This window comes from Prosopis cineraria, unplaced genomic scaffold, assembly GCF_029017545.1.
Source record: "Prosopis cineraria cultivar Desert tree isolate PC_DT_omini unplaced genomic scaffold, ASM2901754v1 PC797, whole genome shotgun sequence".
In the NCBI taxonomy this organism is placed as follows: Eukaryota; Viridiplantae; Streptophyta; class Magnoliopsida; order Fabales; family Fabaceae; genus Prosopis; species Prosopis cineraria.
The window spans coordinates 1-26,092 of NW_026556122.1; the positions used below are offsets into that span (position 1 = coordinate 1).

Sequence of the window (26,092 nt, forward strand, 5' to 3'; positions counted from 1 at the left end):
AAGCCTTTGAATGACAATACCTGTATCTGAAGGACCATCCCTGTTGTCACCGAAGTTTGATGGCATAGGGTTTGGGTTTGCTATGGTGTTCTGGCATTTAGCTTCCATTGTCAGCATCTTCAAGGATATTTTCCGACGATAATCAGACTGAAATTAGGAAACGCATGAGATGCAAGAATCATGGCAATCCATGATATTGTACAAGACAAAATATCATAATTCAATCTCCTTAGAAATGTGATGACTCTACCTGACTTGTTGCTGGCATTATAAACCTTCTCCTCAAATCTTGCAGCAAATTTTACGAAGTTCATCTAATCCATCTTGGCCAGAAACAGGAAGATGTCTTCCTAATGTTTCCAATCTATAAGGTGAATAACACCAGTTTAATTACTATAACTCATAGGGAAGCATATAGCATCAGACAGTCCTCCAAATAACAAGCATGATCACAAGGCACCGTTCATGCCCTTCACATTTTCCAAAAGAAACTAGATATTACGCCATGCGATGGACAGGGCATTAATTCTCTCCTTGATTTGAGAGAAATGAATGTGAATAGAATGGAGATGTTTTAATGACTTCGATTAAAGGGAAAAAAAAAGATAGACATAAGTGCTATAAAATTTTAAATGAATTTTTTTAAAAAATTTGCATTACATCTTCTCTCATAGTTAATGAGTTAAAATTAGGGTAATTTATAAAATAAATTAATACCTCATCAAGTACCTTATGCTAAGAACCAACAATTCTTCTAAAAGGAGCCCCATAATAGGGATCAAAGTCAGCGTAAAATAAGGGTATAGCTGAAAAAAAAAAATAAATATACTAAAGCTTTAATTTTCAGATCAAGTACCCTTTAAAAAATGCCATATATATAGTTCGGGAAGGGATACATATTAAAAAATTTTGTATGTTTATTTCTTTAGTATGGCCCCATGACCCACACCTACATATTTTTAATGTAGACCCCAAAACTCCCAGTTCTCCTAACTATGTAAATTTTTTTAAAAAAAAATGTCAAAATGGTACTGTAGAACTACAGTTCCATTAGAAAAGCAATTACAATATATAAGATAAAGATTCACAGAATTTAGTTTTTCAATAGAAATATGGATGATGACAGAATCAAATATCATTTCCCTTCTACAATATGTGCTTTCATGTGTAATTTCATATTCAAAAGACCATAAAAACAACAAAAGCCATAGCATGGACTCATCAAGCTCAGTTGAGCTATACATGGATGGTATAAAATGAATATCCTAATTGGAAGGGATGATCTCTTTTGCATCTTAAAAAATGCTTTCCTCTCCACAATACAAAAGCATACAATAAATAATCCTCTAAATAACCAAACCAAAAGGACAATATAACTGAAAAACACATACTTATAAGCGAATAAGTAACCACCTAAATATCCCTCAAAGGGCCCCTGTGTAGGGACTCCTTAACAATATTAATTAAAAAAAATCGAGATGACAAACTCTAATGTCACATTTGTCAGCTAGACTTGACTGCAATCACCTGGCCAATAATTGTAATGTTGACCTTGAATAAGTTATTGGGGAATTGCTACACAACAAGAACATTTTTTCCCCGGTGAGAAGTAAAGAATATCAAAAGAGAATGATTTGTCTAATTATAATCCCTCGTGACAGACGATGGAACTCTAACAAGCAAGGTATATGATTTCTTTCCCCACCAGGCCATATGACCAAAGTAAATCAACAAAAAAAATAAATATATATACATTTTGTTGATGATTCTTTCGCGACTATCAGGTTGCAGCTGAGCCCTCAAACTGTGAAAGATATCCAACATGAGCAAGCGTCCAATTATTTATACTCAAAATTGTACACAGAGTTATTAATAACAGATTATATAAATCCAATCTGACTGGAGATGAAAAGACATCAGTAGCATAGTTACATGCGCATAAGACAATAAAAATAACATAAATAGATATTATAGATTCGCAACGGATACAATTAAACTATATATCAAATCAAAACTGTAATAAGTTATTATAACAGAAAAGCACTTCTGTCAAAGAAAAAATTACATTGCAGATGTACAAAATTTGGATGGTATTCAAATAAAGACATAAGATATTGTTTGAGATTAAAATTAATGGAAAATATCATATAACTTAGCAAACTTTCTATATATAATAGCAGCAAGTTGAATATTTGTTAGAGAAAAAAAATGGCTGAATAACTACGCATACTGTCTGAGTAAACCCTGAAAGCATTCATCCGACACATTGTGTTAGAGGTCTTAAGAGTTAAAACTTCCAAAAGCTAAAGTGGGTCAGTAAATGAATCTGATGGCATAATATTGATCTTGATGTTCTGGGACTTACGATTATGATAACTATCAATTAACTGCATCATTGAAGATATTCTCTGTAAATAATCCTCCTGGAATTAGGAAATATGAGAAATTAGCACCACAGAAATCATGACAGGGTAAAAAAGTGGCCCGCTGCTAAAAAATGAACCTGTTAAAACAGTGTTTTACGTTTGGAGGTATGGGGTGAGGGACAGAAGTTACAAGCAATGACATGAAAATTCCAAAGCTAGGAGGAAGAAACACCCCCCAAATCCATCCAAGATTCATCCATCAGCATGGATGAACATAAATTATTAAAATAACAGAGATTACACAGTATTGGTGTACCTCGTTTGCTGCACCAGCATAAGTCTTCTGCTCAAAACTTTGAGCAATTTTTTGAACTTCAATCAATTCATCATCATCAGCATGAGACATAGGCGTCTTTAATTTAATCATTCTACAAAATGAAGAATGGTTTTACAAAAATATGGCATCAAGATGTTGAGGAAAAACAATGCTTAACTGAAAAAGCATGATCATTACGTAAAAGTCCAGCCCCTTCATTTTTTTTTCTGGGAAAAGAAATGCTAGGAAAACAGACTATCATCTGGAGTAGGCTGTGAAAGACTTGAGTCATCATCCTGGCACCTGACAATCATAAGCTTCTTCCTTCTCCCAAATCCACTAAAAAGACTAAACGAGAAATGTTCCAAATTCCTAGTTAATTCCCAAGATAGCTCCTTCCCGTGGATAATGATATATCTTCCGTGATTAAATTGATATATGTTATTTTTTAGCGATGAAATAAATTTAATCCTCCATAACAAACAAGGGGGATGTTATGATAACGTTGATAGTTAACAGAATTGACAGGTGGAAGCAGATACTACTCAGATCATCTTATTATGATATTTTTTTGGAGCAAACAGATCATCTTATTAATTAAATGGAGAATTTGGGCCTACATTTCATTGACTTTTATTTGGCGAATATGAGGCAGCAGCTGAGCCCTCCAATCATGTGTATCCATAGTAGGGTCTGCACCTTGAGGAGATTTCCAATGATCGAACCTATTCAATCCAAATCAGAGAAGGTACCGAAATTTGACCAATTAAATGAAATCAAGCTTTAAAAGCAAACATATAAATTGATCAGGCACTTTTAAACAAGTCAATAGAAACTACTGGCTTATTAAGAAAATAATGGACTTAAGATCGTAAATACTCTTGCGAAAACCAAAACCCACATTTACAAAAAAAAAAAAAAAGGTTTGGCACCTGATATCAGCTCGTGTTCATAATTCAGCAAATTCCTCAAGTGAACAGACGAGATAGTATGATGTGAAAATGAAATTCCCCATCCTCATCTTTCATGGCCATGACTAGTACTATTCCTAATGCATCATACACCAAAATCGTTTGGAATATGTTTCTTTTCCGTTAAAATAAACTAGCACTTGATCATCCATCGTCTAGAGAACTGAGATTAGTTTCCCAGTACTTTCAAATTCTTCGCGAGTTGGAAAATATTTCACATATGCCAGCCGTAATGGAAGGTAAAGAGGTTCACCCAAGTGATAACAAGTACTGGAAAAGCATGCTATAACGAATCAGAGAAATATAATCTCTCCCAAAGCAAAGTAGGATTACCGGAAGTCAACGAGTCGGGATGTGGATCCTCTCAGCGGCCTTGTTTCACAGCGTCCCTCGGCGGCTCAGTTTTGCCCCCTAGATCTGTAATCCAATATTTAATATCTTACCACATCATTTTATATTAAAATAATTTAATTTTTTCAAAAATAATTTTTTCTTTAGATTTTTTTATTTTCTATTTTCAAAACTTATTCTAAAAATTTATTTTACAGATTTTTGTAAAGAAACTTACTGGCTTATTTAAATTCTGGCCTAATCTATTTAATAAAAATTTATTTAAAAAAATCTACAAAATAAGCATTCAAATTTTGGCTTGACTTTGTTCTAAAATTTTTTTAAATTTTTTAGGCATATTTTTATTATGTAGGTCAGGCCAGAGTTTGAAAAAATTAAACTGTAGGTCTTTACTTAAATAAGTCAGATCAAAATTTAAATACTATAGGCTTACTCTGTAGATTTTTTATTAAATATGTTAAGCTAGAATTTAAATAACTTAAACTGTAGGTCCTGCACAAAAATATACAAAGTCATTTTTTGAAGTAAGTTTTGAAAATAAAAAATGGAAAAAACATTTAAGGAAAGAATTATTTTTTAAATTAAATTGTTTTAATATAGGATGATGTGGCAAAGTATGAAATATTGAATACAGATCCAAGGGCCAAAACTGAGACGCTGAGGGATGCTGAGAGGATTCAAACCCGTCTTCTTCGACGACGATTATAGGAGTGAGTTGACAGATTTTGATGAGAGAGTGGAGCGAAGGGTAAGGAGTCCTGTCTCTGCATTCACGCGGATCAATGCTTATACCAGTTTGGATAATCTTATTGATCAATTTCAGTGGTTAAAATTATGGATTTTTGTGAAAATATAACAAAACACACCTATGACATATTAAATTAAAATTAATTATACACCTAAAATCATGTTTTATTTTTAAATATTCAAGCATTAATTGCACATGCCAAAATCAGTTTTAAACCCAAAACCATATATTTTAAAAAAAATTCAAACACCTTTATATATATCAAAATCAATTATAAACTCAAAAATATGGGACTTGTTTAAAATTATTTTTATTTTATTATTTTAAGAACTGATATTTTGTAGAACATGTTTAAAAATAATAATAAAACTAGGTGTTTTTCTTATTCTCTTTTATTCTTTAAAATAATAATCCCCAAACATTTAAAAAATATTTTTATTTTTCTACTCTTTAAAATAATATTTTATTTTTTGTTCTCCAAAATAGTTTTTTAAAAACATGTTACTAAATAGATCTTTTTATTTTGTTGTTCTGAAGAATAAAAAAAATTTTTCATAACAGGTGGTCAAACATGTCCATGATTTGTAAAATAATTTATATGATTTTTGAATAAATTTTTAAAAAAGTAAAATTGAAAATATGAATTGAAAAACAAGTTGTCGCACCTGAAAATGCGACGCGGACAGCGCGAGAATGGAGGTTCCGGCCTTCGAAAGGAAGACCGAGGAAATGGGAGTCGCTACCAAGATTTTGAGAAAAACCTCGAAAAACTGTTTAAAGGTGGATAAGGACGGTCTGCGAAATCAGAGAATAGGTTTAGGAGTCGGTTGAGTGTAGGGAAGGTGTTAGGCACCCCACAACACCTGTTCGTGAGAACGGTTATCTAAAGTTTGTTGTGCTATGTTAATATGATTTTAAAATTATTTTAATTATTCTTTTTATATTCATGTGTTTGACATAAAAATGATAAGAATTAAGTGAGAAATATTTATTTATTTACAGGGAGGACTTGACTCAGAATCTGACTCTAAAGCCTACGTACCCTGTGATGGGGATCAAAGTCCACGTAGTTTGGGCTTTAAAATTGTTGGTAACAATATATTTTTTGAAGAGAAATTAATTAGAAATAATTCACCAATTTGCAAATAAAAAAATTTTTAAAATCTTGATATGTGTGTTTTAACTTACAAAAAGTAATTTAATTTTAATTATTTCTCAATTTTTTGAATTTTTGAAAAAGAAAAGGGTTTAAAATTTGTTTTTTTATGTTTTATGATTGGAAATTTAATCACAGTTCCTGCAAAGCCTTATTGACTCATACAATAATGCAATCAATCTAAATATCTGTGGATATTTCAAAATCTCTCACGATAAAAAAATTAAATTTATTTATATTTTTGAGTGTATAATTTATATATATATATATATATTAAAAAACTTAATCGTTATATCTGTAAAGTCTTATTGACTCATACAATAATACGATTATCTTAAAAATCTATCAAAATTTAAAAATCTCACATGATTAAAAGATATAATCGGTAAATATAATTACCATTTAAATGCATTAAGTTGACTAATTAATTTTTCTAAATTGTGTATTATATTATTATTTACAAAAATCATTTATTTATCATAAAATTGAGAAATACTTTATCTGTAAGGACTTATTATTCGACACGATAATGTAATTAATTTAAGTTCTTACGAAGATTCTTGAAATCTCTCATGAGACTTAAATATTTTATTGATTATAATTAATTTTGATGATGATTCTTTGGAACCCATATTATTATACAAAATTGATCCTCATACCTGCAAAATCTTATTAATTTTCATGATATAGGATTATTTTAAATTTAAATGTCTGTAGGAATTCTTGAAATCTCACACTGTAAATAGATTTAAATATTATTTATTAAGAATTTTACAACCAACAAATAATTGTGAAGCTTATAGTCAAAAATAATTTCAATGATAGCCTAAAACATGCAAAAGGACAAGGAGAATCTCAAAATGCATAACTTGGTACAATGCCACATAAAATAAATCATGTGATCTATATAAATTTTGAAATTTCCTAATTACTCTATTAATCCCACAGATTAAGCTTTGAATAATGAACAAGTAAAATTATTACCCGTTTGATACTGAGCCATTACTCTCCATGTCATCACCTTTCATCTTCACCTTCCATCTAATCCATTAGCTTCTCTCTCCTCCTCCTTCTTCATCATTTTCATCTTCTTCTCTCAGTTCATTTCCATCTCAAAAATCCGGAGCCAAAATCACGAGTCCTCTCTTTTTCTCTTTCGGTTAGCTCTTTTCATCACTGAAGCTACCCTCCTCTCTTTTTTTTCATGCATGTCTAGCCCTTTTTTTCGTTTCCTTTTTTTCTCTTTGCTTTCTCTGTTCTTCATCTATGTTGTGTGATCCTTGGTACTCTGTTTTTTTCGTCTAGTTTTCAGTCTCTCCCTCTCCTCTTTTTTTGCTCTATTTCTCGTTCATTTTTTCAGTCTCTCCCTTTCCTCTTTTTTCTGCTCTGTTTCTCGTTCCTCTGTCTCTATCTCCTACACTCGGTCACTGCTTTCTCTCTCTCTCTCTCGGTGTCACTTAGTGTATAAAAAGTTGCATGCGTGCTGCGTTTTGATGCTTTGTTTTTCTTTCCTTATTTCTCCCTCTCGGTCTCTCTCTTCTTTTTCCCCGTCTCTTCTCCATCTTGCTCGTCCTCCTCATTATTTTTTTCTCCAGACTCTCCTCACCTTCTTGGTCTCTTCCCTCTTCTCTTCGTCTCTAGTCCTTCTTCGTCTCTGCTCCTCGTGATCTCTGTCTCTATCCAAGCTTCTCGTGCTGTTTTCTTTGTCATTCTCGTTCTCTCTTCTGATCTTAGCCTCTTCTGCTCCAAGGCCTGATGCATGCGTATGCATGCTTCCCTCTTCTTTTAGTCTCTCTTTTCTTTTCTCTCTGTTTCTCGACCAGTTTCTATCTTCTCTCTTTCTCCTCTTCGTCTTTATTTTTTTCCATCTCTCCCTCTCTTTAGAAGAAAAAAAGCTCTTTGCCCAGAATCAGCTCTCCTCTCCTCAGTCTCTCGTGCCCTCTCTTATATTCAAAACCAAAAGAAGGAAAAACAAAACAACTTACCTTTCGTGTGGCCGAAAACATGCTCTGCTCTTCGTTCTTTCACGTGCCTGGCAGGCTCTGCCTTTTCAAGTGCTTCTCTCGTCCGACTGTGGCTGTGTGTGTGTGTGTGCTTCCCTTTTTTTTGTTCTGTCATGTCTCCTTTGATCTTGCCGAAAAGGTTTGAGTCTTTTGGCTCTGTGTGTGTGATTCCTTTCTTTTTTTTTGTTCTGTCTTTTCCTGCATGCTTCTGCTTCCTTTCCTTTTCTTTCTGTAGCGTCTGGTATTCGTGTGTTCGCTATGCACGTTTGCTTCTCCTTAGTCTGCTACTGTGTTTGCTTGCTCTGTGCTCAAGCTTCGTGCGTGCATGTCCCTTTTTTTCAGCCATTCTTTGTTTTAATGCTTTTTTTCTTTTTTTTTATTATTAATTAGATTAAGGGAGAGAAAGAAAAGTCTAATTTTAATATATATATATATATATATATTTAAATGGAAAATAAAAAGATTTAAGGAAAGAAAATTTAAAAATAGTTGAGTATCAAAAAAATTGATTCCCAATATTTTGAATGGTTGGGATAATTCAGGAGAGATTTTAAAAGGTTTGAATAAGATTTTTTTTATTTTGTTAAAATTATTATTTTTAAATATAATCCTAAAAAAAAGATTAAATTTTATTTTTATATTTTTATATTTTTTTGGTTATTTTAATGAACTAAAAGAAATAAAATCCTAACTAAAAAAGATTATTTAAAATAAAATTAAGCCCTATCAATTAATTTAATTTTTTTGTTTTGAAAATATAATACTAAAAAGAATTAAATTTTATTTTTATTTTTTATACTTTTTTATTATTTATTATTAAATTTAAAAAATGCTCGGACAAAATACGGTGTTCACACAAGTGATAGTACCTTATCATATAACCATAGTTTTGAGTTGATAATTAATTTTGGCATGTATAAGAGTGTTTGAATATTGTTAAGAAAACCATGATTTTCTGTTCATAATTGATTTTGGCATATATAATGAGTGTTTGATTATTTTTTGGAAAACATGATTTTTTTATCCATAATTGATTTTAATATGTATCAAAAATAATTGGATATATTTTCACAAAATCATGATTTTACTTCTTTTCAAATTTTAATTCTACTTTTTAATTCTGATTAAAATCAATCTTATTAATTAATTTTATAAATCAATTATATACCACATAATATAATTAATTATATTCAAAATCAATCATATTAATTAATTTTTTTATAATCAATTATATACAACTGAAATTCAAACACATCTCTTGTCTCAATTCTTAAGTCATCAACCATCATAATAAATTTTAAATGATCTAGATTTAATACTTTTTAGCATTTTTTAAAAATTTTTTCAAAGCTCTTCTAAACTATTCAAATCAAGTTTGGATGGAAAGATAGAAAAAGTGAGAAGAAAATGGAATAGAAAACAACTTATTTGGACGAGTAAAGAAAAGTGAAAAAGAAAGGGCCTGTTTGGCAACCTATTTTGAGAACAGCTTTCTGTTTTTCAGAACAAAAGAATAAAAAAACCTGTTTGATAATGTGTTTTCAAAATGTTTTTTAAAGAACAAAAAAATAAAATATTGTTTCAAAGAACAGAAAAATGAAAACAACTTTCAGGTGTTCTGGGATTATTATTTTGAAGAATAAGAGAAAATGAGAAAAATATCTATTTTTATTATTTTTTTGTTTTCAGAACATGTTTTACAAAACACCAATTCTCAAAATAATAAAATAAAAATAGTTTCAAACATCCCTAAAATCTCTCCATTTCTTCAACCCAGGCATCCTCATCGGCATTGCCTTGCACTATTCTTCCTTGGTATTATTGTCCTCGCTCATTTTCTCCTAGTGAATGGATTTTTTTTTCAATGTTTCCCCTAATTTGCTCATTTTTTTCAATTCTATTTTTTTATTTTGTCTTATTTTTCTGATTCTATCTTCTTCACACAAATGTACCCAGTAGATGGATTTGTTCATTCCCCCCCCCCCCAATGCTTCTCTTTTCAAATCTTTGATTTTTTATTTTTCTCATAATTGAAAAACATTCCACCATGCGGATGAGGATATGGAAAATATTTTTAATCTTGATTTTGAAGTATAACCTTTGGTTTTGATTTATTCAAAACTAGTTGGGCATTAGCGTAATCTTTAAATACCTTCTTAAAGTTCGAATTTGATTTTGAATGTTAAATTTGAGAGGAATGAGTGTATATTAATTAATATATTTTGTATCTGAATCTTGAAGTATATATTTGTATACATTAGGAAGGAGTTTGTGTGTGTGTGTGTGTGTATTTGATACAATGAAGGAGTATACATTAATATATATTAATTTTTAATTCGGGTATGAAATTCAGTTTCTTGATATACTTTGATATAGGGGTATTATAATTATTACCATATTTACTTTTTTTTTGTTTTCTCTTCTATTTAAATACAACTAGTATTTCACCCGTACAATACACGGGTCCTCTTATAAGAATTATAATAATTTTTAATTCAACTTGCATTACTGAATGAGATTATTTAAATGAAGTTATAATCAGAAGTATATTTTAAAATAATTAAAAATATATGATGGTATTGCAATAAAAAAAATTACAATATAAATAAAGTCATAATATGATGAACTAAGATTCAAATTCCTATTAAAAAAAGTGACTACATTTAGTTCTCGATCATATTTTAAACTGGAATTACACCAGTATTCAATCAACACACATACACATGCATTCATTTAAATATACATGTAGAAAACATTTCCTGAATATAATGGATGTGAGTGTACTAAAAGAGACATAGGCATGAAATTATAACATACACAAATGAAATACATCATATATAATATACAATATATTTAACATAAATGAATGTTCAACAATTCATTTAAACATGAGGTAATATATATACGAGGGAGGTAAATGAAGGTGTGTTTTTTTCATCAATGAGTAGATCAGTCATAGATAATAAAACCCATGTAACACTTGAAAAAGAAAATGCCAGTAGAAAATATAAAAATAAGGTTTTATAAAGAATCAATTAATCTATTAAATGAATTATAGAATATTCAAAACATTAGAATGCAACACATAGCTTCGTCCTGCAAAACCATCTCAAGTGATGTAGGCTTGTTTGGAACAGCATGAGGAGACATAGGGTGGGATATTTATAAGAAAAACCTCAGACAATATTTCAATTTTTACGCTTCTAGAATATTTTTCTAATTTCCTTTAAAAGTTATAAAAACAAAAATATAATTTTCAGAGTGTTATAAATTTTTTACTTTGAAGCATTCAACAACAAAAACACACTTGTCATGTGCGCAGCCTTCTAAAAAACATATTTTTGTTTTTATAAAGGTTAACTAATAATTATTATTGATGCATTATTTAAAATAAATATAATAACATAATTTTCATAAATAAGAATTTCATTTTATCCTTGACATGTTTGCATGAGATGACACATTAAAATATCAAGAAAATTTTGTTATTGTATTTAATTTAAATATTAGAATTTAACTTAATATCCATTAATTACTTAATTCATAAATCATATACATTTAATTAAATTATAAATGAGAATTATATTAATTAATAACATATAAAGAATTTAATGTAATTATTTTATTAAGTCATACGTTTCTAATTCAGTTTTTATTTGTTTATTTATATGATTTAATTTGCAATAAAATAATTTAAATTATTATTCATAAAATTATTATACCAATTCAAAATTATTCATGAAATGGAAATATTTGGAAAGTTATGTTTGAAATCATGTGAGAGAATATCAAGGATAAAATTTTTAAAAATAAAATTTTAAATAGTGAATTAGTTGGGAAATTATATTTGAGATTTGAGATCATGGGAAAGAAGTTACATTTTCAAATTACAATCTTAAAAATTAAAAAAAATTATTTTTAAAAATTAATAATGATGTGGATAGCATAGAATTATAATATTTTAAAAAAAACTCACATGTCAAGCTTGAAAAAGTGTTTCTTATTTATCTATTTTATATATATATATATATATATATATTCTCACCAAATTCTATGTGAATCATGGAGCTAAGAAGTTATTAGAATGATAAAATAATCTAAATAACTATCCATATTTAAATTTAATTATATGCATGAATTAAAACAATCACAAATAAATCATAGAGCAATGAAGTTATTAGAATGATAGAATATTGAATAACTAACCATATCTAAAAGAGGGATTGTGGGGTTAGAAAATTATTAGATTATGGATTAAAAAGTTACTGGAATGAATAATCTAAATAACTATCCATATTTAAATTTAATTATATGCATGAATAAAGAAAATCACAAATTAAATTGTAGAGCAAGGAATGTATTAGAATGATAGAATACTGAATAACTAACCATATCAAAAAGAAGAATCGTGGGGTTAGGAAATTATCTGTTAATTACTTATTTCATAAATTATATATATTTAATTAAATTATAAATGAGAATTATATTAATTAATAACATATAAAGAATTTAATGTAATTATTTTATTAATTCATACGTTTATAATTCAGTTTTTATTTGTTTATTTATATGATTTAATTTGCAATAAAATTATTTAAATTATTATTCATAAAATTATTATATCAATTCAAAATTATTCACAAAATGGCAATATTTGGGAAGTTATATTTGAAATTATGAGAGAGAATATTAAGGATAAAATTTTTAAAAATAAAATTTTGAATTTTGAATTAGTTGAGAAATTATATTTAAGATTTTGAGATCATGGGAGAGAAGTTATATTTTCAAATTGCAATCTTATAAATTAGAAAAAATAGTTTTAAAAATTAATGATGATGTGGATAGCATAGAATTGTAATATTTTTAAAAAAAACTCATACGTGTCAAACTTGAAAAATTATTTCTTATTTATCTATTATATATATATATATATATCTATATTCTCACCAAATTCTATGTGAATCGTGGATCTGAGAAGTTATTAGAATGATATAATAATCTAAATAACTATCCATATTTAAATTTAATTATATGCACGAATTAAAAAAATTACAAACTAAATCGTAGAGCAAGAAAGTTATTAAAATAATAGAATACTAAATAGCTAACCATATCTAAAAGATGAATTTTGAGGTTAGAAAATTATTAGATCATGGGTTAAGAAGTTACTGAAATGAATAATCTAAATAACTATCCATATTTAAGTTTAATTATATGCATGAATTAAAAAAAAATCACAAACTAAATTGTAGAGTAAAGAAGTTATTAAAATGATAGAATACTAAATAACTAACCATATCTAAAAGTGAAAGCGTGAGATTAGAAAATTATTAAATCATGGGTTAAAAAGTTATTGAAATCATGGAATAAAAATAAATTATATTTATGAATTAAAAATAATTTTGCAAGTAAAATCTTATGTGGCTTTCTGAAATTGTAGTATTTAAAGAAATGACATTTGTCATCCATAGAAATGTGCTTGTTATTCTTCTATTGTGTGTATATATATATATATAGATGAGTGATAATTTTTTTTATAATTTTTTTCTTTTCATTATCTCTGTTTCTATTTTATTTCTTTTATTTTTCTTCCCCCAAATCGGAGTTGGGAAGAAAGTGCTTGAGGTCAATTTTATCCCTCAGTCTTAGAATTTTGCTTCCTCCATGCCCTTGGCGTTAATTATCTATTAAATATTTTAAATATTTTTTAATAATAAAATGTAATAGGGGGACCAACTTTATATATTTTTTTATTATATTTTTAAGGTTAAGAGTCTAAAATGCCCCTGAACTGAGCAAAAAAAATTAGAGTCACCCTTAAAGTCAAGAAAACGTCATTTATATTCCTTAATTGCTAAAATTTTTGACTCTGTCATGACTGTCTATTGTGTCAATTTTCACCATTAGTGGGGCCCACATTTAATTTTTTTTATTTTTTTATAATTTTTTTAAAAATACCTCTCTCCCCCCCCTCTCTCTCACGTCCCCCCCCTTCATTCCCTCTCATTCACTCATTCTTGTATTGAAGCAAGTGGAGTAGCGGCGGCAGAGCACCCAACATGCCGATTGCAGTCTTGATATTATCGTGAATGACCAGGTTGAGGAGTGCACCGAAAGCATGTTCCTGCAATAGTTGGCGGAGTTTTGGCACCATTTAATTAGCCATGGCAGATTTGAAGGTAAGGTGAGGAAGGTAAGGTGAGGAATTACAATAGAAAAATTGGAGAGCCATGATATAAAGTTTAAATTTTTATGAGCTTGAACCGAGACTCGCTCGAAAGTGTGGCCTAAACCTTGAGGAGACTTACTAAAAATATAAAAAATGGTGGGACCCATTAAAAATATTAAAAATTTAAATGTGAGCTCCACCAAAGGTGAATTTTGACGAAACAAATGATAGGGTAATAGAATAAAAAATCTTAGCAATTGAAGGACATAAATGACCCTTGATTTTAGAGGTGACTTTGGCCCTTTTCTGCTTAGTTGAGGGGCATTTGACCCTTAATCCTATAAAAAAATGGTGGGACCAACTAAAAATATTAAAAAATTCAAATGCAGGCTTCACTAATAGTGAAATTTGACGGAATAGATAATAAGGTGATGGAATGAAAAATCTTAGCGGTTGACGGATATAAATAACTATTTTTTAACTTCAGGGGTGATCTTGACCCTTTTCGCTTAATTGAGAGGCATTTTAAATCCTTACCGTTAAAAAAACATTGAAAACTCAAAATGCTGCGGCCACTTTGCATGAGTGATAAAAAGCCAAAAACAGAATGTCTTGATATGTGTGTCATCAATCAGCAGCCATAGTATCGTAATGTTGATTCAGTCCAATATAAAGTCCCATTAAGGTGTATGTAAATGTGTGTGTGTGTGTGTGTGTGATCACATTTTAGCGATCCAGCGGCACAAATCTAAGTTGCGTGTTTAACGATATGTTTAAAGACTAATTAGTGACTCAGTGGCCTTAACAATTTGTGGCACACGTTTTTCATTTTTCTTTCCTTGTACTTGGATTCTTTTGAATGCACGCATGTTATTGCATGTGGGTTTACTTTTCAAGAAGCATGTTGTCCCTTTTATGTCGTCCAGGTACAATATATCAAATATTCCTATAATTCAATAATAGAGAATCTATTATCTCATACATATAATGTGTGCACTTAAAATATATAGGAAACAAGTTAATTTAACTTTCATTAATTTATAACATCCGATCCTTTTTGTACAAGCCAGCACCATGTATATCAAGTGATGAAATCCAAAATTGGCCTTACAACACAATTAATTTACAAAAGCTTCCAAAACATCGACATCACAGCTAATAAATCTAGTTATTATACAACTTTGTTAATAATACTAAATTTAGACATTAACAACAACGTTAAAGCATTTACAACAGCGACTATATATATATATATATATATATGACACATTTCCACAAAGAAATTGGCTTGTGGCAACCGGTCCTTCAGCCCAATCAAAGAAATAAATTGAATCCCCAATGCTCTTGCGCATGACAAAAACGTTCATAAAACTTGCAAAAAAATTTTGCACTGATCTTGTAAACACTCAAAGTACTTCAATAATTTTTGTTTTGACCATGTAAAAAGTTAAAAAAAGAAAATGCTAATTGACTGGTAGTTTAGGCATCCAACAATTTTCGGACCAAAAATTTCTCATGTTCATGCAATGAGCATTATCACTTCATCTCCTTGTCTGCATCCTTTACCCACTCTTCTATCCATATTGTGCAATGAGGATGTCCTGCTGCTTGAAGCTATTTGACCTGAATTAAAACCAATTTTAACTATTGTCCAAAAAAGTCAAATGAGGACGCGGAACAGGTGGATCCGTAACTTCATTCACCCAAAGTGATATTTCGAGAAGAGGTCAACATTTCTCAATATGTTAAATAGCTTGATCTTGACCATTAAGTTCTAATGATAAAACTTAATAAATTGGAAAATGTTAGTTTCTTTCATAAAGTTAATAAATAGTACTCATGCACCATAGGGCTGTGCAAAAGTCTCGTAGTCTCGTTCAGTCTGGTCCGACCCATGAAAATTCGGTCCTATCCAGTCCTGTAAAATGCTGGTCTTATAGGACCAAAAAGACCAAAAAGACAGGACTAATTTTTTGGGTAAGACCAGACTAGAAACCAAGCATCTAGACTAAGTGGTCCGGTTTGGTCCTATATAATTATTTTAATATAATTAAAATTAATTTATAAATTATTAATTAATAAGCCTTAGAAAAAAAAATCTTAATCCTGCCTTGCATTTTGCACTCTGATCGAAAAAAAAACTCAACACTGTTACTCAACAGCACTTAGCGTCTCAGCCACTCACTCAACTTTGCTCTCATTCTTAATTTCTTCAGTGCACCAAAGCCCTAGCCCTTGCCTTGCACTTTGCACTCTGATCTTGATCTATTCGAACTTTAAAGGAACATGTCTATGGGCTGATTTTTATTACTTCTGTTCTTGCTGATTTTTTTCCTCTAGTCTATTTTTGGTCTTTCCTATGATTTTTTATTGAAGTTATGTATTTAAATTATTTGGAGTTTGGACTGTAACTAAAATATTATTTTCTTGGTGTTAGAAATTATTATGGATTTATTATGATTATAAGTGTTTTTATTATCTTAATTGAATTTGTTAAGTTGAAATAGATTATTGGTCATCATAGAGAAAAAAAAAAAGGCCAAGTGAGTATTGGACTAATAGGGCCAATCTCCCAGTCCTATGGACCAAGTCCAGTCTTGTTAATTTCCGGGTTTTCACAGGACCAAACCAGACTACGGGTTACCTAACCCAATCCTTTTCATAAAAAGGACCAGACTCCGGGTTAGGCTAAAGTCCAGTCCCGTCCAGTCTTTTGTGCAGCCCTAACATGCACCATAAAACCAAACATCATTAGCTTAGTTCTCATTAAGTTTTATTCACAGATCAAAACATCAAAGTATTCTGACACCAAAAAAAAAAAAAAAGGTATGAAAGTACTATCAGCTCATGACCTTGCATAGGCTATTTGTAGCAAACAGATCAGACCATGAGGCTTTTGAATGCCGATACCTGTATCAGAAGATCCACCCTTATTGTCACCAAAGTTTGAGGGAATAGAGTTAGCTATGGTGTTTTGGCCTCTAGTTTCCATTAACAGCATCTTCAGTGATATTCTCCGAAGATTATCAGGCTGAAATCAAGAAATGTTAGAGATGTAAGAAATCATGGCAATCCATGATATGCTACAAGACAAAGTTAAACTACTGCTCAACTTTCTATCACAATTCATCTGCTCAGATGAGAATGATCTACCAAGAGGGCTGTCAGAAGTAAAACTGTGATGACTCTACCTGACTTGTTGCTGCATTATAAACCTTCTCAAATCTTGCAGCAATTTTACGATGTCCATCTAATCCCTCTTGGCCAGAAACAGGAAGATGTCTTCTTAATGTTTCCAATCTACAAGGTGAATAACACCAGTTTAATTACTATAACTCAGGGAAGCATATAGCATTAGACAGTCCTCCAAATAACAAGCATGATCACAAGGCACCGTTCATGCCATTCACATTTTCCAAAGAAAATGCACAGAATTTTAGATTTTGATTAGAAATATAAATGATGATAGTATCAAATACTACTTCTCCTTATAACAACATTTCATGTCCATTTTAATATCAAAAAGGACCAAAAAGCAAACATAAAAGCATGGACTCATCAAGCTCAGTTCAGAGTTATACATGGATACCATAAAATGAATTTCCTAATGGGAAGAGATTATCTCTTTTGCGTCTTAAAATGCTCCCCTCTCCACAATTAAAAAACACCATATAATAAGAATTTCTCTAACCTTTTTTCTTTTTTTGGCCAACGAAGAAGTCCTCTAACTACACCAAACAAGAAGCAGAATATAACCCAAAAAAAAAAAAAACACATAACAATAAGTATATCAGAAAGCTCCCAAATATCCAATGGTGGGGGGACCTCTTAAACAAAATTAATTTAAAAATAAGTTCAAGATACATAAAGCATGCAAAAAATACAATTCAATAATCATAAGAAAAATTATGTTTTATAGTTCCTCAGCTACAAAACATAATCTTGAGCATCAATCTTAAGCTGGTTATCAATTTAATTCCGAATAAAAAATAGAAGAACTCTAATGATGCGTGGCATATGATTTTCCCCCATCATGAAATATATGACCAAAGTAAAACAACATAAAAATTTATACATTTTGTTGACGATTCTTCGGCGACTATCAGGGTGCAGTCCAGCCCTCCAATACTCTGTAAAGGATCATCCAACTTGAGTACCTCTCCAATTATTCATACTAACAAATTTAGATTGAGAAATCAATAACAGAGTACTTAAATCATATCTGATTGTCAATGGAAAAACAATAGTAGCATAGTTACAAGCACAGAAGACAAAAAAAAAATAACATCAAATCAAAACAGTAATAAATTACTATGACAGAAAAGCACTTCTATCCAAGACAAAATTACAATGCAAATGCGCAAAATTTGGATGGTATTCAAATGAAATACAAAAAGTATTTTTTTGAGATCAAAGTTAAAGGAAAATATCATATAACTTGGCCAACATTCTATATATGATATCAAACAAAAAAGAAGTTACAAATTGAAATTTTTGCTAGTGGAATGCTATAGCTGAATTGCTAAGAATAAAGTCAGAGTAGACCCTGAACATTCAACCAATACAATGAGCTCAAAGGCTTTAGGATTGAAAACCTCCAAAATCTAAAATGGGTCAATAACTGAATCCAATGGCATAATGGTGACATTGACATTCTGGGACTTACTTTGACTTATTAACAACATTGAGGATATTTTCTGTAAGTAATCTTCCTGAAATTAGGAAATGCCAAAATGTTAGAAAATTAGCATCACAGCAAATCAGCACATGACAGCGTAAAAAAAAAAGTGGGCCACTGCTAAAGTTGACCCTGTTAAAACAATACTTACATCATGATTCACCCATCTGCATAGATGACCACAAATTATTATATTAATTGAGATTACACATTATTGGCGTATGTACCTGGCTAGCTGCACCAGCATAAGTCTTCTGCTCAAAACCTTGTGCACTTTTTAGAACTTCAAGTAATTCACCATCATCACCATCATGAGACTGATACAATTTTAATGTACTCATTCTACAAAACGAAGAGTTGTTTTACAATGACATGGAATCAAGTTGAGGACAACATACAACGGTCAAATGAAAAAACATGATCATTATGTAAGCGTCCAGCCCCTTTGTTTTGTGTTTTTTTGGGTGGTTTTTCGTTTTATTGAAAATAAATGGTAAGCAAACATGTCATCTGGAGTAGATTGTTGAAGACTTGTGTCATCATCCTAGCACCTGACAATTATAAACGTCTTCCTTTTCCAAAATCCATTAAAACTTATCTAGTTCACACACAAGATAGGCATATAACACACATTTTATTCCAAATATTTTGGGCCAAAGTGAAATGTAACAACAAATATCAGCAGCTTTCAAGGTCATAACGACAATATATAGAACACCAAAATAGTTCCTAGTCCCCTAACCAAGGCTATGGGTAAAGATAAGATAACACTGCCTTCTAGAAATCTTGAATGGAGCTCACATACAGCATTGAAAGTTTGAAATAGAAATGTCCAGCATTGTCTATAAATGGAAAACACTAGCGTGTCAAGAGAAATTGAATACATCAAGTAATATGGTTCCTGAACCAGCAAATAGAAGAATCAGTGGTTCGATGGGTTTGACAATGACATGCAATGCCTGTTATAGCTCCTTTACCATGGATTCAATGATATATGTTTTGTGATGAAATAAATTTAAGCGTCCATGACAAACGGGGGGATGTTAAGACAGCATCAACAGTTTGCACAGATGACGTCTCAAAGCAGATACTACTCAGACCATCTTATTAATCAAATAGAGAATTTAGACCTACATTTCATCGACTTTGCTTTGGCGAATATGAGGCAGTAATTGAGCCCTCCAATCATGTGTATCCATAGCACTCCTGCACCTTACGGAGGTCCCCAATAACCGCACCTATTCAATTCAAATTGAAGAAGGTATCAAATGAAATCAAGCTTTGAAAGCAAACATAGAAATTGAGCACGTACTTGAAAACAAGCCAAAAGAAACCACTGGTTTAATATGAAAATTATGAACTTCAGATCATGAATATTCTCTTTTGAAAACCAAAACCTAAAGGGGGAAAAAAAAGCGCCTGATTTCAGGTCGCGTTCATAATTCAGCAAATTCCTCAAGTGAAGTGAAGAAATACTATGATGTGAAACAAGAAATTCCCCATCTCCATCTTTGAGGGCTCTAAAAAGTAATATTCCTGATGCATACATCAAATTCGTTTTGAGTGTGTTTCACTTCCGATAAAAAAAAAAAAAAAACTGACACTTGATCATCCGTCGTCTAGAGAATTAAGATTGTTTTCCAAGTACTTTCAAATTCTTCAAAGATAGAAAATATTTCCCACATACCAGCCATCACAAAAGGTAGAGAGATTCATCTGAGTGCTAACAAGTACTAGAAAAGTATGGTATAAGAATCAGAGAGATATCATGTTTCCGAAAGCAAACAAAACTAAATCATGAATACAAAGAAAGAGAAGAACAGTAGGTTACTGGAAGTCTACGACCGGTGCCTTCTCCGAAGACGATGACGCCGGCGCTGCGAGTCGAGGAGTGAGTTGATAACGAGAGAGTGGAGAGAAAGGAAAATGTGGCTCTGTACTACTTGTTGCTGTGGTCGTCACTAAAGCAGCTATTACCAATGCCAATGAACCAGGAAAAAGAACAAAGATATTGCCATTTAGATACTCGCGCAATGATTTGATATTTTGATTGATTGATAACGAAATTAATTTAAATTTATTGCAAATATTAGAGGATTTTGTGAATGTAATAATATAATCATATTTTTTAATTTTTCAGTATTTTTCAATTATTATTTTTTATATTTTATTTGATTTGATTTAGTTGATAATAAAAAGCATTTTAGTATATATACTCTCAATTATTTCATTCTCTTTTTTTGTTGTTATTAATAAGTTTCTATTTTCGCTTCACTTGTGTTTGGGATAAATATGAAACGTTGCTCAAATAGGTCACAGGGTTAGTTGGGTTGAGTAATTGAAACATTAGGCCCAATATAAATGAAAGGGGCCGGCGCTGAGGTTCAATAAAGGCCATAATAAGTTAACATGCTGAAATCTCATCAATTGCAAATATTAGACTGTTGGCCCAAAGACACAATCTTAAGTAATGTTGAAATTTATGCCCAAGTATCTCGATGAAACGGGCTGGTTACCAAAATGGAGAATATGGAATAAAGATCGTGCCATAAGTTTCGCGAGATCCTTGATTCTTCAACAAAACGTGCTAGGTTTCAAGGAGGATGCTACCGCTACTCTAACACTATAAATAGAAGAAGAAAATACAGAAGAAACTAGTTAACACTCAATCAATGACTTGCAATTTTACATTTGTTAGCCCTTTTTGGTTCTCAGTTTTAGGTCTGTAATTTTTTTACATTTCAATAACAATCGAACACTTGTTTTACCAAAGCCTTGTATCTTTTTACATCCGAGTAAACTGTGGTAAGAAAGCTCGAGACCCTTTTATTATCAATTGAGACTCAGCGTCTTTGGCACGCCTGGTATTTTTTATTCACCACAAACAATTTTTGGCACGCCGGTGGGACCTGTGTAACAAAGATGGCAAAGATGTAAAAAGACAAAAGGAATGATGAAACAGGCGCTGGTTCTCACAAACCAGAAGGGACCTCTACGCACGCAGGGTCAGAACACTTATCGCCTGACGCTGAAGCAGCTAAACATCGTGACCATGTAGTACTAATGATGACAGGTAGCAGCAACACGAGCCCTGGCTTAAAGTTAGGAAGTAGACAACCTAACCCACTGATCATATCCAATGGACCTATGGTAAAAGTGCTGTAGGGAATTCAAGACCGAATGGATAAGTAGCTGGAAGAGAACCAAAGGTTCTTTGGATTATCCCTGAAAACATCAGAACACAGGGAGAAAGAACGACAGCAGATCATGATGCAGGCTCTGCATAACAGCATGAAGAACATAGCCGTGTTATTGAGAGGCACTCCTCTAGAAGCAGGGTCGAGTTTAGGGCCGCTTGGAGGGCAGCAAGTAGGAATCAATATAAGTGCTAGCCATCGGGGCCGTACACTTGTATGAGACATCCCTAACCCCAAAATATTTGCTCATACTCATCCTTTAAATAATCCTTTGTATTATTTATAGGAACCCAACACGAGTGGCCCGGGGGGTACGGCAATGATCCCAGAGCGTCAAATCGAGCCTCAAAACCAACTGGTAAACATGGAGGCCCTGAGGGACGCCATTCAGGATATATATAGACCAGGGCTGAGGCCAATCAGCCACCCCACCCTCTCAAAACCATATCCAGAATATATAGACAAAGACAACCCATAACCTCGGGGATATAGGATCCCTAACTTCACATTGTTCTTAAGGGATGGAATGTAGTCGACACTGGAGCACATTGGAAGGTTCACAATCCAATATGGCAAGATTGCTAACTATAAGAACTTCACTAACTTAAAGCTGAGATTGTTCCTGAATACTTTCATGGGCCCGACGTTCACATGGTATACGTCAATACCCCGTAACTCAATCATCAATTGGATGAAATGGAGCAGAAGTTCCATATCTAGTTCTATAAGGTTGAGCTGGAGGTCAGCATAGCAGAACTCTGCAAACTCACACAACAAGCCAGAGAGATGGCGGACCAATACTTGATAAGGTTTAAATGTTTGAGGAGCAAGTGCCATATGTCGCTTCTAGAAACTAAATTCGTCAAGCTGACACAAGCAGGACTGGATATAGAACTCTAAAAGAAATTTTAAGAGATGGAATTTTGAGATTTTTATGAACTTGTGCCAAAGTATGGGGTTATGAGGAACTACTCAAGGAAGATGACCATCATCGACGGACTATGGCAAGAACTTATTTTGAAGACCTAGACATGGCGATGGCGAAACTAAGGAATGCTGTCAACTACACATGCCCCGCTCTGATAAGGAAGGCCAGAGAGCTTCTCAAAAGGTTGAACGCAATCCAGTACATCATTGATACCACTAAAACAAAGGAAATCTTTAATTTCCTCCTCAAAGAAAACTTTATCTCTCTGCCCACTGATCATAAAATCCTTTCAAAGGAAGAACAGAGAGGGAAAGAATACTGTAAGTACCATCATTCGTAGAGTCACAACACCAAGGCGTGTTGGGAATTCAAGAATGTCATTTAGGACCGAATCAATAAGGGAGTTCTAAAATTCTCTAAGAAAGAGTCCATGGTTGTAGACGAGGACCCATTCCCACCATTTGCCACAGTCAACATAGTGGAGATAAACTTTGGCAATAGATGACTCAGGAAAAGTGATAGTAGGTAGAAAGATGGGAGAACCTAGAACATCTGGAGCAGGGATAAAGTGACTCAAGAAAACTTTAAGATAGTATGGAACTACTTGGGGAAACCTACGAGTCGGTCTAGCAGGAACAAGTCTTCTAGATAGGACGTGGGCCCAGAAGATCAGAGCATCAAAAGCCTGGACGACTCTAAGGAAGTTTAGGACTGCTTGGGAGAAACCCAGAATGAAGGCAACCAGCAGAAAATGAAGGGAAATAGCAAACGACCCTCGAGATGGGATATTAGCCCAGGGAGATTAATAATGATAGAGCTAGATGGATCTAAGTTGGTCTGGGACTGCCTAGGAGAACTGTCTGGCGAATTCGAATTCTTCGTAAAGTACTCAGCGCCCCCAGGAGCAGGTGAACTATTCATAAGAACACCAACAGTTGGGACGTAGGCCTTGATAGCCTACCTTTACCACTATTAACAATATCAGAAAGCAACACAGAGCTTCCTTCAAAGCCAAAAGCCGCTAAGGGCTTAAGTACGTTCGTTACACTACCTAGCAACGTGCCGCCTCTAAAATGAAAAGTCGTGAGACATAAGAAGTTCTTAGTTGCCTTAACAAGGACCTAAAAATTACGTCTTCAATGAAAGTGGGCTTAATAGAGATACCTCAAAGATGAAGACGTTGTAGCCCAGAGCCCAGAAACTTTAGAAGGTCGTCAGAAGCTCGACAAGGATATCAATGTTAGCCAGGGATAGCTGGATTAGGTTGTACAAACCTATCTCTTTCCACTGAGGTGCATATTCTAACTTCAAGTGCCTCACCCAATTAACCCAAGTGTGAGAAGACCGAGGCCAGTTCCTAAGTTTTCTTTAGGACGACTCAAGAAAGGTAAAGTTGTTTGAGCTAAGACCAAGTTGCGAATGGAGGTCAGTGGCCATATATTTGACTGAGTAAGGGCTGTGACTTCGGACAAGTTGGGAGAGATGGTCAGGTACCTGACGTCACTTTTATTAGAGATTTAAAAGCTCCAAAGAGAAGTACTGAAAAAAACAATGCATAGGTAACATACTTTTCTAATAAAATAGAAAGGCTAAACGTGAGAAGCGAGAAACTTACCAGAAAGCCACTGATTCGTGGAATGATAAATCCTTCTACAAAGAGATGAACAATTATTAGAATAGGGAACCAATCTAAAGGAAAAAAGGATTTTCAAACTACTGAATACATACTATCACAAACCTGTCGAGTGGGGTAACGAGATTCTGGATAATCGCCAGAAAATCAAGCAGACTCCCAGCGGAGGTGGAAGATAGAGCAACAATAGAAGAAGTGGCAGAAGTGAAGGAAGCCATTTGAGAGCAAAGGTAAGAGGAATATGAAAGAGTGAATGCTTGAAGTTTAAGAAACGACAGAAAGGGTAAGAGAAGTGACCAGAAAAAAAAAGAAATGAGTTTATATCAACAAAGGGCGCTCAGAAATGAAGTGATATTTCAACTTTTTCAAACGTGCCATGTGGCTTATGTTATTAGCTATTAGCACATGGGGGCATTGTTTAGGCTAAATATGAAATGTCACTCAAATAGGTCATAGGACTAGTTGAGCTGAGTAATTGAAGCGTCAGGACCAATATAAACAAAAAAGGCCAGCCTCTAGGCTTAATAAAGGCCATAATAAGTTAACATGCCGAAATCCTGTCAGCTGTAAATATTAAATCATTAGCACGAAGACATGATCTTAAGCAGTGCCAAAATCTATACCCAAGTATCTCGATGAAATGGGCTAGTTATCAAAATAGAGAGCATGAAATAAAGACCGTACCATGAGTTTTATGAGATCCCTGATTCTTCGGCAAAACGTGCTAGGTTTTAAGGAGGAGGCTACCACTATTCTGACACTATAAATAGAAGAAGAAAATACAAAAGAAACTAATCAACACTCAATCAAAGACTTGCAATTTTACATTTGTTAGTCCTTTTTAGTTCTCAATTTTAGGTCTATAATCTTTTTACATTTTAATAACAATCGAACACTTATTCTACTAAAGCCTTATATCTTTTTATATTCGAGTAAACTATGGTAAGGAAGCTCGGGAATCTTTTGTCATCAATTGAGACTCAATGTCTCTGGCACACCTGGTATTTGTTGTTCACCACGAACAACTTGTAATTTGTAAATCTCTATTTTCATAAGAAAATTAAATAAATTAACAACATTTTTATATTTTTTAATGGTTTTTTATTTATATATTTATTCATATATATGTATTGAAAAGTTAGTTTTGTTCAAATAAACACTTGAAAATTTTTTCAAAATTTATTTAAAATTTTAAAAATAATACAAATATAAAAATCAAATCACTAACTATTTTGATAATATACTTTAATTAGAAATAAGTTGATGGGTTCAGGAATATTATTTTAATAATATTTTAATTTATTTTTAATATAGATGGTCCAAATTTAAAGTATTATTATATTATTATATATTATAGAAAAATAATAATAAAATCCCTCAAAAATATACAAATGATAATCTGGTTTCCCAAAATGCCATAATTTTACTAAAATCTTTAAAACTTTTCTGTCATTAATGAATTTATATAAATGACCAAATTATCCTTGTTGATAATAAACCAATTTATGAATTTTTTTAAATAATCACAACTTTTTTTCTTATATTCACAATAATGAAACAACAAATCATAATTTCA

The 26,092-nt window shown here is 31.9% G+C and overlaps 2 protein-coding genes across 2 annotated transcripts; both read right to left on the minus strand.

Moving 5' to 3' along the window:
• Nucleotides 1-2,289: 2,289 nt before the first annotated feature.
• On the minus strand, nucleotides 2,290-4,118 carry LOC129298397 (mediator of RNA polymerase II transcription subunit 15a-like). The gene is made up of 4 exons (XM_054936800.1): nucleotides 3,987-4,118; nucleotides 3,303-3,407; nucleotides 2,683-2,794; nucleotides 2,290-2,423 (listed from the first exon to the last, which is right to left on the minus strand). Exons 2-4 carry the CDS (start codon nucleotides 3,365-3,367, stop codon nucleotides 2,304-2,306), a joined length of 297 nt encoding a protein of 98 aa, XP_054792775.1. The 5' UTR covers nucleotides 3,368-3,407; nucleotides 3,987-4,118; the 3' UTR covers nucleotides 2,290-2,303.
• An 11,118-nt stretch (nucleotides 4,119-15,236) lies between these two features.
• LOC129298398 (uncharacterized) lies at nucleotides 15,237-20,730 on the minus strand. Its single transcript, XM_054936801.1, has 8 exons — nucleotides 20,590-20,730; nucleotides 19,893-19,996; nucleotides 18,986-19,100; nucleotides 18,747-18,792; nucleotides 18,156-18,210; nucleotides 17,272-17,380; nucleotides 16,991-17,111; nucleotides 15,237-15,703 (listed from the first exon to the last, which is right to left on the minus strand). The coding sequence occupies exons 2-8, from the start codon at nucleotides 19,955-19,957 to the stop codon at nucleotides 15,600-15,602; spliced, it is 615 nt and encodes a 204-aa protein (XP_054792776.1). The 5' UTR covers nucleotides 19,958-19,996; nucleotides 20,590-20,730; the 3' UTR covers nucleotides 15,237-15,599.
• Nucleotides 20,731-26,092: the final 5,362 nt, after the last annotated feature.